Source organism: Melopsittacus undulatus, chromosome 4 (genome assembly GCF_012275295.1).
Source record: "Melopsittacus undulatus isolate bMelUnd1 chromosome 4, bMelUnd1.mat.Z, whole genome shotgun sequence".
NCBI classification, from domain to species: domain Eukaryota; kingdom Metazoa; phylum Chordata; class Aves; order Psittaciformes; family Psittaculidae; genus Melopsittacus; species Melopsittacus undulatus.
Genome location: NC_047530.1, coordinates 66,254,074 through 66,270,451, shown reverse-complemented (window position 1 = coordinate 66,270,451; position 16,378 = coordinate 66,254,074). Strand labels below are relative to the sequence as shown.

The following is a 16,378-nucleotide window of genomic DNA, read 5'->3' as shown; positions in this document are numbered from 1 at the left end:
AGTGAGTTGTTCTAGATTTGTGTTGATTAAAAAAAAAAGAAAACTAGTCTATTGGTATTCAAATACCCTTTATTAATTAATTATGGAAACAGAATCTTTAGCATGCTTGACAAATAACATTATGGGAAACATTCAAGTTGAATACCCTGAAGAGTTTCTTCGTGTTAACAAGGTATCTGGTTACAGTTGAACTGGGGCAGTGATAAGCCTTGGATGTACAAGGTAGAGCTAATTTTGTCAAAGTAGTGATTGTGGCAGTAATGGACTAGAGTTCAATTCTGCAGAAAAATGAAGAGAGACATGTAAAATTAAGCAAAGTGTAACAGATAGAGGCTTGCAGATATGTAGTCCCCCACAGTAGCTGAACTAGCATTTTCCAGAATCTTTCTTGAAAACTGGGAGGTGTAAAGCTAGAAAAGACATGGGAAGCAACGTAATATATGTTAAGAATATTTTAGTATAGCTTGTAACTTTTCCCCCAAAAGTGATGAGTAATAAAAATTAAAGTAATAGTGTAGCATCTGACCTGAAGTACCCTAAAGCATTTTATAAGCAATGCAGATATAACCTATAAACTTTGGAAGCAGCTTATAAATAGCTCAGTATCACAATTTTACTTGATCTGGAAAGAAGTTAAGTTTTACTGTAGAAAATGGGTAAATGGATTGAAAACCAGCAATATTGTGATAATACTTTATTGCACACCTGGGGGTAAGTTTTCAGTCTACAGGAATATGTTTTTTCACTCTAAACAAATATTCCAGTCTGTGTAAGTTTCATAAGCTCATAAAAATGCACATAGTAATCATAAATTCATATAAAAATGCAGCAACTAGAAGACATACATAGATACATCAGGGTAGCCTTTTTCTTAAAAATATAGAGTTATTATTTACTGCTGACCTTTTAGTTTTTCCATGACAATTTTTTTATATGAAAAGTCATTTTTCTCAAAAGACTTTTTAAGGCTTCATGAATAGAGCTAGGGGTCAAAACTAAGAATACATAATAAACTTGTAGAAGATAATTTAGTATGCTATGAAATTAGAAGCAAAGAATATATAAACACCTTTTCATTTATAATTGGAGGAGAGCAGAGTACCATTTAAAATCAATTTTCAGAGAGTATATAATTCATATCAAAAGCCATGTTGACTGCTGTAATGCTGAATATAAAATGTTACTCATCAGTTCTGTATTCAGCTGCTCCTATAAATGAAATATCTTCTGAACAGTGATCAGTCAGGATTAATTTCTACCTTAAATAGATTGCTTTATTGCATTTGTGTCTGTGTTGTACTATGATGTGTATCATCCCTATGCCATCATACTTTTCCTCCTGCTCTTCCCCTTCCCAATTCTTTTGTTTGTATTTGGTGCCCATCTCTTGGGCAGTTAAAGTTTGATGGATCACAAGGTCTTTGAGGCTTTGCCTTCTTTGAAACATTTGGCAAAGCAAGGTCCTCATCTTGGTTTCAGCCTTTTTAATTTCCTACATTACAGTCATCATGTCAGTGACTTGGTAAATTCATATACACATTTGTCCTGGGTTCATCAGTAGCAGTAATTTTTCTCCTTCTTAGTAGCTGGTGAAGTGCTGTGTTTTTGACTTTCAGGCTGGGAGCAGCGCTGATAACACTGATGGTTTTAGTTGCTGCTCAGTAATGTTTACTCTGACCAAGGACTTTCTGAGTCACATGCTCTGCCAGGGAGGAGCGGAAGCCGGGAGGAAGCAGAGACAGGACTCTCGTGGTTTAAAACCAAGTCCACACAGCTCGTTCACTCACTCCCCCCCTTGCTCCCCCAACTCCCGGAGAGTTAGGAAGTTAAGATAAGAATGGTTTGATAGCTAAAGTATAACACAAATCACTACTGCTACTACTACTACAAATAATAATGATAAAACAAATAACAAGTGAAGAGAATACAATACCTCACCAGCCACTGACCCATAACTCACTCCACCCTGCCCGACCAAGCACCGACCGATACCTCCTCCATCCCCCCAGAGCTCTCCAGCCCTTCCGGCTCTCTCCTGGTTACATCCTGGGTATGACGTGCTATGGTATGGAATACCTCTTTGGCTAGCCTGGTTCAGGTGTCCTGTCTCTCCTTCCTCCCGGCCTCCCCTCCTCCCTGGCAGAGCATGAGCTCAGAAAAGGCCTTGGACAAACCAAACATTTGAGCAGTAACTCAAAATATACTTGCTATCAGCAACTGTTTCCAGCCCAAAAGTCAAAACACAGCACTGCACCAGCCACCAAGAAGGAGAAAAAATGACTGCTACTGCTGAACCCAGGACAAGGACACATGACCCAAACATGACTAACTGCTGTTAGTATTTGCAGCTCTACAGAGGTCTATTTCTCAGGCAGCTCTTGATCTACATTAACAGTGGAGTGATATATATGTAATGTAGCTGCTTCAGTGAAGGCTGTGAAGACTAGCAAGTGTGTAGTCATTTACGTAAGGGCATTACATGACTTGAGTCAGATGAAAACATTGACTGATGTCAGTATCCCAACCCCTCTTGTACCCTTGTCAAGACTGTTTCACCCGTTGATGCTGAGTTGCAGTGAGCTGCAGAGTGCTCTTTTTCCCTTAATTTCTTCAAACTTCAGGTTCCCTTAGATGTTTATAGTGTAAGCTACGCTGATACGACTATTACAATAGAAAACCGTGCCACTATGGATAGTGCAGAGCATAAATCAATCTGTGTTTCATTACAACAAATCAAGGCAAATGAACTTAATCTTGAAGGTCTTAGAAGTAAGGTAAAAAAAAATAATCTGGACATTGCTTGAAATGGTCTGAATAATTAAAGCTTCATGATCACAAGCAGTCTAGCTGAAGTCTTACGATCTTTGAAATTTCATGATATTTATCTAAACACCACTCTGAAGCTATTATGTGCTGAAACTAAATTGGGGAGAGGTCACAAGATTCCTCATTACTATCACACCTTTGTACAGCTCTCCCACACCCCGCCTTCTTCTCCTGTGTTTCCATCTTCTGATGCATTCTTTGACAAATTCCCCAAGTAGTTAAGGCTTTCTGGCAGAGATGTGTTTTTGGCAAGTTTCAGAGTCTGGGGATGAATACTTACAAAACTGTTTGTTTGTTTATTTAAGGTTGCTAATCTTGCTTGTTCACTATCAACAAATGAAGATGGAATGAAAATTGTCCAAATGGCAGCTAATCACATAGAGACTTTATGTCCACAGGTATGGCTTTTTCAATTAATTCCCATTACAGTGCACTGAGCATACACTATTTTTGTCACACAGCATAGGTAGTCATGCTCCTTCAGTCTAACTTCACATTCTGTTCACACAGCTTACTGAGTAAATGGAGAACAAATGATAAATCAAGGACAAATAGTTAATTTGTTTAATTTTTATTAGTGGTTAACATGGGAATTGTAAACAATTTGGGGAGTTTTAAAAAGCTTTAGGAATGTCAGTTGAAGAAACATGCTGCTCTGTTTCTGAAATTACACCTGATTGAATGAACAGTGTAACATAATAGGCAAATTGGGAGTATTTTTACACTTAGAAAGCAAAATATTTTTACTTTAAAGTGAAATATTATTACCATTTGATTTGGATTTTGTGCATGTGAATGTTATGAATTCTTCTCATAATTACCAATTCAAAAGCGTGTCTTAAGCAAATGAATGAAAAACACTACAGATACAAATACATTTTTTGGTACTTAATACATTATAAAATACGTATTCACTCTGTAACATTTAGAATTATAGAGATGGAAAAACTTCTGTAGTTGACATCTGTTCAGAGCAAAAATTTTACTGATTTGTGAGAATCTGATTTGAGTGTTTCAGACTTGAGGTTGCATAATTTCAAGATCATAAGTTCTTTGAAGAATACTGTCATTTACACAGTGGCCTAAATATTCATATTCTTTTGTGTGTTTGCAGGCTACATGTAGTTGAAATTGGAGGTAAAGAGCAAATATTAGTAAAATATTAAATTATAAACTGGAGAAGTCCTTTTTATGCCTGTTGAGTAAATGCAAGACTGGGGGTGGAAGGCAGGAAGAGGGGAAGAGAAAATTTAATCAAGGAAATGTGGTATTCTGAAAATATCACAGATCAGTGTTCTCTCTTGAAATATCCAGTTTCAGTGTCTTTTTTATAACTTTTATAGTTCTGTGGTTCACATACCACTCTATTCAAATTAACCTGTTACTAGTTTTGTAAGATTGTTTGCTTGTAAGAAGGAACTCATGCATAGCTTCTTCCACCCTATTTTTTTCTCCAGGGGTACAAGTTTAGAATCATAGAATCATAGAATAGTTAGGGTTGGAAAGGACCTTAAGATCATCTAGTTCCAAACCACTCTGCCATGGGCAGGGATACCTCACACTAACCATATCACCCAAGGCTTTGTCCAACCTGGCCTTAAATACTGCCAGGGATGGAGCATTCACAACCTCCCCTGGGCAACCCATTCCAGTACCTCACCACACTAACAGTAAAGAATTTCTTCCTTATATTCAGTCTAAACCTCTGCTGTTTAAGTTTGAACCCATTACCCCTTGTCCTGTCACTACAGTCCCTAGTGAAGAGTCCCTCACCAGCATCCCTGTAGGCCTCCTTCAGATACTGGAAGGCTGCTATGAAGTCTCCACGCAGCCTTCTCTTCTCCAGGCTGAGCACCCCCAACTTTCTCAGCCTGTCTTTGTATGGGAGGTGCTCCAGTCCCCTGATCATCCTCGTGGCCTCCTCTGGACTTGTTCCAACAGTTCCATGTCCTTTTTATGTTGAGGACACCAGAACTGCACACAACACTCCAAGTGAGGTCTCACGAGAGCAGAGTAGAGATCACCTCCTTTGACCTGCTGGTCACACTTCTTTTGATGCAGCCCAGAATACAGTTGGCTTTCTGGGCTGTGAGTGCACACTGAAGCTGGCTCATGTTCATTTTCTCATCAACCAACACCCCCAAGTCCTTCTCCACAGGGCTGCTCTGAATTTCCTTTTTGCCCAACCTGTAGCTGTGCCTGGGATTGCTCCTACCCAGGTGTAGGACCTTGCACTTGGCATGGTTAAACTTCATGAGGTTGGCATCAGCCCATCTCACAAACCTGTCAAGATCCCTCTGAATGCAGGACCCAAACCACGAGAAGCCCCCTGCTTCTTGAGGGTGTATACCAAATGGACGCTAGCAGCCAGGTATACGCCTTTACCTATGAGATTTCTTATCTCAGTTTATGGAAGGCTTCCAAACCTTGCATACGCTTACCAAACCAACCCAATTACCCATGTAGTATTTTCCCATTCAAAAGCAAATAAATTTTGGCTTTCTTTGGCCAATGGTAAGCAAAAGAAAGCATCCTTTAAATCCAAGATGGCAAACCATTTCTGATTATTATTCAATTTAGTCAATAAATCATACAAATTAGCTACTATTGGACAAATATCCTCTGCAATTTTGTTGACTGCTCTGAGATCTTGAACCAATCTGCAAATTTTACCATCATATTTCTTTACTGTGCAGATAGTATTATATTCCAATTCATATTCAATGAATAATATATATTTTAAAATTTATCAATGACTTTTTTTTATTATTCCCTTTGATTTTCTGATTTTAAGGGATATTGTTTTATTCTAATTGGGCAGGCCTCCCTTTTTTTTCCACTTTAACAGGCAAAGCATTTTTCGCCTTACCTGGAACTTCAGATGCCCATACTCCCAGATATCCCTGATTAAGGATTTCTTCTATTTCAGGGAGGTCCTCCTGTTTGCTTTTCTGTTGTATTAAAGATAAACTCGAAACTGCAATTAATTGATTGTTTTTAACTCTAAATTCCATTTTGCCTTCTTTAAATATTGCTTCTCACCCTAGTAAAGATTTTAGAGAATTTGGCATGCATAAAAATTCATGCATTCTTATTTGTTTTCCCAATTTGTACTTTAAGGGTTTCAGAAACAATGCCTCAGGTTGTTTGTTTGTTTGTGTTTTTTTTTTTTCTCTTTTTCTTGGTGGCCAGTAGCTCCCACATCTGTAACAAATTCTTTTCTCTCAGATTTAACATCAAATAAGTTGCTCCTCTATCCACTAAAATTCCACTTTATTTCCTCTAGTCCCTACTTTTAATTTAACCAGTGGATCTGCTAGGGTAGATTCCCCAGGTCCCTGTCAGTCTAGTTCCAATTCAGTTACTGGAGCCACACCATGGCACTCCCCTCCTTCCAGTTTCAAAGCAACCACTGCAGCTGTGGCTATAGCATGACCCAGCTTTTTCTTTTCTACCTGTTCTCAATTCCTATATGCTCTTCATGCTTCCTCCTGTCCACATTTATTCAACAACCCCTCAGTCCCGTCCGTGAACATATCTGTTCTCACTTGTTTGCCTGCCCTGGCACCCATCCCATGCTCAAACACAGGAGCTGCACGAGCTCCCCTCCTTTCCCCCTTGGTTTTCCTTTTTTTTTTCCTCACAGTTGCTCACCTGCTCTGCAGGGGCTGCAGATGCCTGCCTCTGCAACAGCACTTCTGCTTTAACCCTTTCTTCACTCAGAATGTGCATCTGCCTCTTGATGCCAGTGACAGCAATCTCTTGCTCCTTATGAATATCAGATAGGACAGATGCAGAGGGTGCTCCCCTTGGAGGTACCTGTGATAATTTTCCAGCCTATCTTCCTGATTACTGTTTTTTAACTTTAAACATCTTTCCCCAGTATCACAGGCTGAACAACAGCTCTCCATCTTAACTTTCAGTTTTTCCCTGTCCTTTTCCAAAGCCAAAATTAAGGGATCTGGAGGAGCTATATTAATTTTGCATTGCATCTGTCACTCCACGTGGTTTCTTAAAGTGAAAAACATATCAACATACATTACTTCATGCCATTTTCCTTGCAGCCTCAAAGCAACATTAATTGTAACAATATATTATAGTTCAGGTTCCATTTTTAGGCCACTTTTCCTGATCTTCCAAAGTATGCAAAGGCCACCATCGGTTACAATATTTTACCAACTTTTTCTTATTTACCGAGCCCCCAGGAGACCCTCCCAGTTCTTTCCAGTGTGCCAAAATGTACCCTAAAGGACTCTTTTTCATGATCTCTTCACTGTTGATTTTCCATTATCAGTCTCTCACTCACACACATTAGGGATCCCACAGACACACTACACAGTTACAACACTTGAAACAGAGACAGAGACTAAAATTCTATCAAACAAACCACAATTAATAACACAGTTACAACATCCTGTCACCAATACCAAAATGCTTACTGTAACAAGCCACAACGAGATCCAAAACCATTTCCACAAGACACCCCCTGCATCTTGCAAGACCCAAACCACAAGAAGCCCCCTGCTGCTTGAGGGTGTATACCAGTAAAATCCAAACCCTTTTCTACAAGATGTCCACTGCGTCTTGCAGGACCCAAACCACAAGAAGCCCCCTGCTTCTTGTGGGTGTATACCAAACGGACGCTAGCAGCCAGGTATACGCCTTTACCTACGAGTTTTCTTATCTCGATTTACAGAAGGCTTCCAAACCTTGTGTACGCTTACCAAACCAACCCAATTACCAATGCAGTCTTTATGCAAGATGCCCCCTGCACCTTACAGGCTATACAAAAGAAAATAATACCTTTTATGAAGATGGTCCTTGTCTGCTCCCGCAGTGATCCGAATGAGTCATGGGGTCCCTCCGTGAAAAATTCCCGAGAGCCCTAGGGAGCCCTGTCCTCAGTGGGTCCTGCAACCGAGCAGAGAGGGTCCCGTTTGGGGTGCCAATCTGATTCGAAGAAAACTCCATGAACAAACTTGCCAACAAAGTTTTGAAGCTGACAAGCAGGTATCCTTTTATTGTGGCGCCGGGAGACATGGGGGGATAGCTCCTCCTAACATGTGTCTCCCTATTGCTACACAAGCCATCCTTATATAGTCCCTGGGCATACATACATATTCATGAGGCTACGTATGGATTACGTTATTTTCCAGAAAGTTCCCCACATGCGTACAAAATTGTGGTGGTGGTCTCTGAGGGTCGTTTACTTCTTCCAACAATCTTCATCACTTCTGGCAGCCTTTGAAGCACACGCAGTAGATGTTTATACCAGCTTAATTGGTTCGTTGGCACCAGAGACATAATAATCCTCCTATCCTCCTACTTATCAGTTAGTTTAACTGTAGCCCATCCTGGACACCTGCTATTCCCAGATATTCCTTATCCCTGTGTCCTGTTCTTCTAGACTGTTTTTCTTAAAACTACATCAACTATAATCATTTATCTTGTGTCAGTATGTTCTATAGCTGTACTCTATTTTTTTCTATGTACCATGCACTTCAATAATTTTCCATTGCTACTGTTACAAAGCCATCAAACTTAACATTGCTTAAAACGAATTCTAAAGGTTTATATATTCCATTTTGTGATTTTGTGTTCCCCTTGTTTCAATGGCATTCCTTCCCTCCAGCAGATCAACCAAGCCACACAGCTTGGTGTCATCAGCAAACTTGCTGAGGGTGCACTCAATCCCACTGTCCATGTCACCGACAAAGATGTTGCACAAGATCAATCCCAACACTGACCCCTGAGGGACACCACTTGTTATTGGTCTCCAGTTAGACATTGAGCCATTGACCACAGCTCTTTGTGTGTGGCCATCCAGCCAGCTCTTTAGCCACTGAGTGGTCCACCTATCAAATTGATGTCTCTCCAATTTAGAGACAAGGATGTCATGTGGGACAGTGTTGAATGCTTTGCACAAGTCCAGGTAGATGACATCAGCTGCTCTACCCCTACCCATCAGTTCTGTAGTGTCATCATAGAAGGCCACCAAATTGCTCATGCAGGATTTCCCCTTAGTGAAGTCATGCTGGCTGTCACCAAGCACCTTGTCATTTTTCATGTGCCTTTTACATTTCTTTATTAGTTGTATGATTCCAGATGTCATCTTTTTTTAGTTGAGATGTTAAAAGAATTTTAAACCAGCACATACCAGCTGCAGCTGGCTAGTACCAGGCTTAAGCTTGAGAGTTCAGTCATTCCTCTTCCCCTACCCAGTTACCTGTTGCCTGTAGGAGTTCATAATTTGAGCCATTTTTTTCAACCACATCCCTACACTGTTCTGAAGAAACCATTTGGAAGCAGGGGAGGTTAGTGAACCTTTAATGACAGAGCATCAGCTACACAGCTCTCGGGCATCTGACCTTAAAGATTGCCTAGGTACAACCCTGCTGCCATCGGAAGGGAGACCTTCCACTGGTTCAGCATTATCAAATACCCATCCGACCTGGCCTTGAACACTTCCAGGGATTGGGCATCTACAACTTCTGTGGGCAAATGTAGAATTTGTAGTGAACTACTTACTGTTGCTTGGATGGAAGCTGTCTTCCTCTTGGTCCTTTGCATTCTTTTTAAGGGCATGTTTCTTCTAAGAACCATAGAACATATGGTTCTGTGTTCTCTCATGTGCTGGTGTAGCATCTGTAGAGGCGTTTTTTTACATGGTGACTAGTTATTGAGCAAAAATATGAATGAGAAGATGTTATTTTTAAAGCAAGTTACATGCTTCTAACATGTCTTCACTGCTTTATGTGGAGTATCTTAGTTTGGAAACAGATATTTGAGATTTGATATGGTTTTATTTGTTTTGTAGTTATAATGGATGTGTTAGTTCTCTTAGTGTCTCTACCTTGATGTTTCTACTCATAAGATTATTCTGCAGTGGTGTGCCCAGTTGTAGACAAGGTTTGGTACCTATAGTAGCATTTTTGCCCTGCACTGCTTGTTCAGAACTTTTTGCTGACAAAGAATAAAATGTTCATTGTCAGCAATCTTTGTGTCATAGACTTTACTCTTATCTGCTTATACTGATTTACTGAGTTTGTAATATTCAGCAAATGGATATCTAAGTGTGTGTGATTTCTTCTTTATCCTGTTTCTTCTTAAGTTAAAATATCTTCAGTAATTAATTTATTGTCCTTTCCCTCCTATGCTTGTTTACCTTGTACATCTGCACCTGCAGTTCCTGTTACACATTAGCAAAATATTGTGCTGCAAGAAGTTAAATTGGTGTATTTGGAAATGGAGACATAAGTTTGTTAGCCCTATTCCTATAATGCTTCTAGTAGGAAAAAGCTGTAAGATAATAATGAAAATGTAATCAGGATCTAGCTAAATTTATAATTCTGTAAATATTTAAAAGGCAATGAGATATGCAGAATGATTGAGGTTAGACCGACAACTTGTAGTGATGACACATGACAGAAGACTTAGTTTTGAAATCTTGCAAAAACTGGGAATTCTTCACACCAGATTTCTGTCAAGTTTTTAAATGAGATAATTACATTACAAATATTGAAATACATGATTAAAAAGAAAAAAGATAATCTGTGCTTATGAAACTAAACTGCCTCTAGATAAAAGCATTTGCTGTTTCACTCCAACTTCAGTTAGCAGAGACACATGGAGTGACTTCATTGGACCCCATAATTTGCTATTCTTCATACATGTGCTGTTAGAAGAGTCCATTTTCTATTTAGGCTACTAAATTCACTGATCAAAATGTAAGAAACTGCTTCATAGTTCCATTGTTCTCAATGCAGGGGAACCAAAAGTGTGATTTCACTCATTAACTCCTACAGAACTACATGGGGGTTTTATGAGACTCCTATCTGTCTTTGTGAGAGGTTTAGAAAGGATGCAAGGGGTTTTGGTGTGTTCCCACTCTTTAAGGATGTCCCAGAAACTTTCAGCACTTCTGTTTAAATTTCAGAATATAAAAATATATGTATAGACTCATCCTTCCTCACTTGAAAAAGTCTTGGGGACAAAACATAGATGTTCTGGTCATACTTCTGCTTGCTTCTTTCCTGAAAACAGCCTTGTTAGTATTCTACTCTAAATCAGGCTGATTATTATTTTGGTTTGCAGTGCATTAGGACCTGTTTTGGATGTCTGGCTTTACTGGGTTTGTTTTGCTAGGATGTAATTTTTTTCAATACAGAATTTAATACAGAAATTACATAGAACACAGAATTGTTGCTTTTTAAATGAGTGCTCTCACCTTTCCCACAGAATTCTTTGATTATGAATGTTGAATGTATGCAAAAGCTTCTGGTAAGCATCCTATCTCAGTGCAGTTTTCAGCGCTCTCACAATCTAAATAAAAAATTTCTAGGCAAGCTTATCTGTCATCTTTTAAATAATTGCTTGGATTATGTAATTTAACACCATTCAGTAATATCATGCTACAAAACTGGCTGTTAGTAAATTCTTAACAAAATAATAGTAAAACTACTGAAAAGAGCATAACACTTGTCACATTTGTGGAAGATACAGCTCTAATTTTCAGTGCCATCTTTTCTTGCTGCTTGGAACTTGATATGCTGGTAGTTATTTTTTAATATTGTTGCCACTAAACACAGAGGCTGAATTTTTGGCTGTGTGAGTTTGAAATAAGTCAGTGTGCTAGTTCAAGTAACGTGGACTGGTATTCAGATAAGCAAGATGCTGAGCTGATCAGTGGGAATATATTTCTAAACTTCATGTTTTGAGGTCATTCAAATACTATCTGACAGCTGTCTTTAACATTTTTGTATTTGGTTTGTCCAGCATAATTCACCTGGTGTTCAGTGCCAGAATGACTGTCTGGAATTGACTGTTGTTTTGGGTGTTAAGATCTGCTTCTCTATTGACATGTGTACCTGCAGTGAGGAGAATGGCAAAACCCACCAAGATCCCTTGCAAAAAACTGGCCTCTGCAGCCTCCCTTTCTTTCAGTTGTAGTAGTTTCAGCACTGTTGTGGTGCTTTCTTTCCTGTCTCTCTAGCAGATACTATTAAGCCTGTTGTGTGTTTTTAGGATCATGGTGTTTATCAGTAAATTCAGAAATAGCTTGGAACCATGAGCTGAAGAACTGAGATGTTTTTTGTATAGTGTTTTTATATGTGGCTGTAGAAGCAATCCAGAAAAGGCATCTCCAGTCCACAAGCCAGTTGTAATCCATCCTTTTCCAAAGTACATTGATTACACCTATAATTTGGTGCAAAATAACATGGAAGCCTTCAGCAGGTTAACAGTTACATCAATGTGCCCCATGCATACGAATATTCAAGCAAGCAGCTCTAATTTCCAAGCACAACTTGCATGTTCTCTGCTTTTTCTTTTTCTTGTTAAAACTATGATAATAATTTTCTTATGCTTCCTGTAAATTTTGGTCAAGCTTTAAATGTGAATGTCCTACAGAATCTTATACTCAAAATTAAACATTTATCAGTGCATGTTTCCTTTATAAAAATGAACAGGTTTAGTCTTTCCTTTGAGCTATATTTTGATTTACACTTAAATTGCTTAGCTGATACAGATAGATGGATATTATTTGATTCTGTTATTTTCTAGAAAGTAGGTACTGTATTGAACAAACCTGCATATTCTCATTCACAAAAATGAGGCTTGATATCTAATAAGTGGGCAGCATCTTTTGATGTGTTAAATTTTTCAGGTATTGGAGTTTAATTATATATTATGATCCAGTGGATTTTTGAAGCACATTTCGTATTTCCTATGTATTTTTCATGAGAGAAAATCAATAATTTTGTTATTTGCTCTGGTACATTAAATGATAGGAGACACTGAAGAAGTCTCGTATTAGTCTTGGAAAAAGTCTTGACCAATGTCACTTTAATAACCAGTTATTTCATTGTTTCATCTTGGTTGAATCATCTGTGTGGCATTTCTTTTTGTCTGTTAATACTGTTTTCTTAAAATACAGTAGTCTTTTGCAAGGGTGTAAGTTATGGGGCAGAACATGGTAAATCAGTGAGTTCTCTACTACTTGCTTTAAAAGAGGGAAAACAGATGTTAGTATCTCTACTAACATCTATCTAGCAGTGTCAGACATCTTAAGTACCATCCTCAACCTTTCAATTGAGAGATTAATTGAAAGTGCATATCATGCCTTAATAATAATATTTTTAAAACTAAAGGAAAGATACTTGGGTGAAGTGATACATTTTCCATGTAGGTTTTGACCATGTTGGCTAAGTCTACACACCATGCTGCTGAAGTTCATGAAGAAATTTCCATTAACCTTAATAGCTGTGGTGGTCTGCTGGAGAAATCCTATGTTTAATTCTTTCTCTTACATCTTTGCTCTTCAACCAGTTTAATCTGGTATACATCATCAGTGCTGCTAGAGACCTGATCTCCCTCTCTACTTTCAGTCTATTGTATCTGCCTTCCTCCTTGTGACTAACAATAGCAATCTTGACATCTATTCAGCAGTCTCAATCAAGATACTGATGCAGCTGAGAATTAACCTGGGAAACAAGTAAGAAGGTCAGTTTTTGTTCAAGAAATGGAAGCTGGAGAGGAACCTTTTACAAGAGCATGTAGTGACAAGACAAAGGGGAACTGCTTTAGACTGAAAGAGGGTAGATTTAGATTAGATATAAGGAAGAAATTCTTTACTGTGAGAGTGGTGAGGCATTGGAACAGGTTGCTCAGAGAACCTGTGGCTGTCCCATCCCTGGAAGTGTTCAAGACCAGGCTGGATGGGGCTTTGAGCAACCTGCTCTAGTGGAAGTTATTGCTTCCCATGGCAGGGAGGCAGGAACAAGATAATATTTCAAAATCCTTCCAACCCAAACCAGTCTGTGATTAAAGCCAGTTGCTTGATGTTGTCTGTTACATGGGTGTATGAACAATGCTTGCTGGGTCAGGGGAAGGAGTGAGGGAAAAGGAGGGTGAAGTTGGAGCAGGCCACTGGCGGTGCCAGGTTGAGCTGATAGTGGCACATCTTTGGTGCTGGAAGTTAATATTTTAGTTTAGTAGATAGCTGTTGTTACTGGCTTCTAGGAGACATTGCACGGAAGTAGTTGTTAGTCTAGTCCAGAAGTATGATAATAATGATAGTGATCTTATTTGGATGGATGTTCCTTTGTATCATCAGAACACTGCAGTCTTAATGTGACAGGCACTCATCAGAAAAGGAACATGTGTATAACTAGCTGTGCTCCAATTTCCAGTCTGGCTATCTCACAAGGATTGAAATTGATAGAAGAAAACCTTTTCCATATCCTCTATAGTAATTTACTGACTTAGTAGTTGTAGGATGTTACCTTACTTGGTTTGTGAAAATGAAGATTGGTTTAAAATGTTGGTTTAAAAAGATTGTAAACCTGTGGCATTTTTAGCTGGTTGGGTATTATGGAATTCTAAAACTGCGGGCCACCAAAATGTCTTTGAAGGCCCAATGCTTTATGCTCTTACACAAATGGACTTTGCTAGATTTTTGCTTTGGCTTGTACTTCTCCAGTAAACACTCTGAAGGGGGAAAAAAAACCTCAAAGTGTGACTTGGATTCTCATGGAAGTCTCTTTTTGGCTGTGGCTGCTTGGCAGTTTTATGATAGTAATTGGAGAGAGAATAATTATTAAATGCTTTGAGGTGTTTAGTCTTAACTTTCATCTTTCAGCATCTGTTGTGTTAGAATGCTCAACTAATTTTCAGTTTCTAATATTACATAAAAATACCAACCCTGAGTAGCCTCAACTTCTGTAACAATATAGAAACTGTACTGTTTTATTGTCTTTCACCTGCCTCACCTGCAGTTAGTGGACATAAGACATGAGAATGATTGAATATCTTAAAGTTGTTGGAGGGCATTAGCTGTAGATTCGTACCACACAAAAATGCTATTAATGTTTTATAAACAATTTCTTTTTCACTGTGCCCTTAAAACTTCAAAGTGTTCTTCCTGGAAAGGTGTTTTTTTTTTACATCTTCAACTTCTTCCTTTTTTCTGAATTTATACATTTTCCTGAGATACCACATTTTGTTGGTGACAAGTCCTGCAGCAGAATACCAGCGAAGGAAATAAAACCAATAAAACTTTATTATTAGAGACTTGTTGTGATTAAAAAAAACCCCTCCAACCTACTGAGTCTGGGGAGGAGGGTGGTCATACAGTAGGAAAGCTTAGAGTATTACAAGACAGCAAAATAATACTACTGTTAAGAGATGTAGTTTTGCATGGTTTTGGAAAGAAAGGGGAAGTTTAGATTGCATATAAGGAAGAAAGTTCTTTACTGTAAGGAGTTACCCGAGGAACTTGTGAATGCTCAATCCCTGGCAGTGTTCAAGGGCCAGGTTGGACAGAGCCTTGGGTGACATGGTTTAGTGGGAGGTGTCCCTGCCCATGGCAGGGGGGTTGGAACTAGATGATCTTAATGTCCTTTCCAACCTTAACTATTCTATGATTCTCTGATTCTAAGTGAGATGGGGATCCTCATGGGTGCTTCAGCACCATGGAGGCAGCTGATGATGTAGACAGGAAATTCTGGCACACTTCTGATGGAAGCATGAAGAAGTTGAATGTTAGAAACTTCAGCCAGTTAGTATCTCTGAGCTTCCAAGTTTTTAAATTGATTTTTTAAATGGTTTCTAGTGAAGTAGCTTCAGACTCAAGGAAGCATATGGCTACCTTTCCTGTTTTCATGATTTCTTCTGGAAATGTTAAAATGTCATTAAAAAAGACAAAGAGAGATAACGTGGTCTGCAAGTGGATTTTCTGTGTTACATTGCAGAATGGTAAATGCAGAATATATCTGGCAATTTGACTTTATGCTTTGCTAAATTCCAAATTTAAAAGTCGTTAGGAAATATGTCATTAAGATCAGCTTTGTAAGGAATAGAAAAAGCATGTATAGCACCAGTTGGTTCTATTCCTTTGTCTCTTACATGATTGTACATTATTGTTGATACTAATTTGCTGTGCTGAGTTAGAAAAAACTTAAGTTTACCATCCTAAAGCTGTCACTTCTATTTTAAACAGAATAATTCCAAGCAAAGTTTTCTTTCTGATTTCTTTGGAACTTTCTGTGTTACGTGATGTGCTAGCTAGATGTGAACTCATGTTTATGTTTATGCATAAAATAGATACAAGGTATGTGTATTTCTCAGTATATCACTTCGGTCTCCTTTCAACTTTTTCAGGGAAAATGCAATCTGAATTTTAAATTAATAACTGTAGTCACACTAACTTTATGTTCTACTGTAGCATTGCTGAAGTTCTTGAAAAATGCAGACTGTTGCTGTTGATGTTTTATCTGTATCTTTAAGGCAGAATTATTACCCATCTGTGCATAGTTTTCCGGGAAGGATGTTCTCAAAAGAAATTTTTTTCTGGATAACACACTGCATCCTTCCAATGTTAATTTTACCTGTGCTTTGGCATGTATAAATAACTAGAGACACTTCAAAAATCACCCCATTTTTCATTTCCTTAATGGTACATCTTTCTGTGGAGGCAGTAGCTTGCCTATTTCTTGATACTATTTTAAGTCAATATTCTGCTGGGGTTTCTGTCTGTGGAAAATAGATTAAAAGA

At 38.5% G+C, this 16,378-nt stretch overlaps 1 protein-coding gene across 2 annotated transcripts in view; it reads left to right on the top strand.

Moving 5' to 3' along the window:
• CTNNA3 (catenin alpha 3) overlaps window positions 1–16,378 on the top strand; it is a 467,065-nt gene that overhangs the window by 299,582 nt on the left and 151,105 nt on the right. For both annotated transcript variants that reach the window (XM_031053362.2, XM_031053363.2), the window contains exon 9: window positions 3,132–3,224. In XM_031053362.2, coding sequence (XP_030909222.2) covers window positions 3,132–3,224 — 93 coding nt within the window. The remainder of the gene's footprint in view (window positions 1–3,131; window positions 3,225–16,378) is intronic.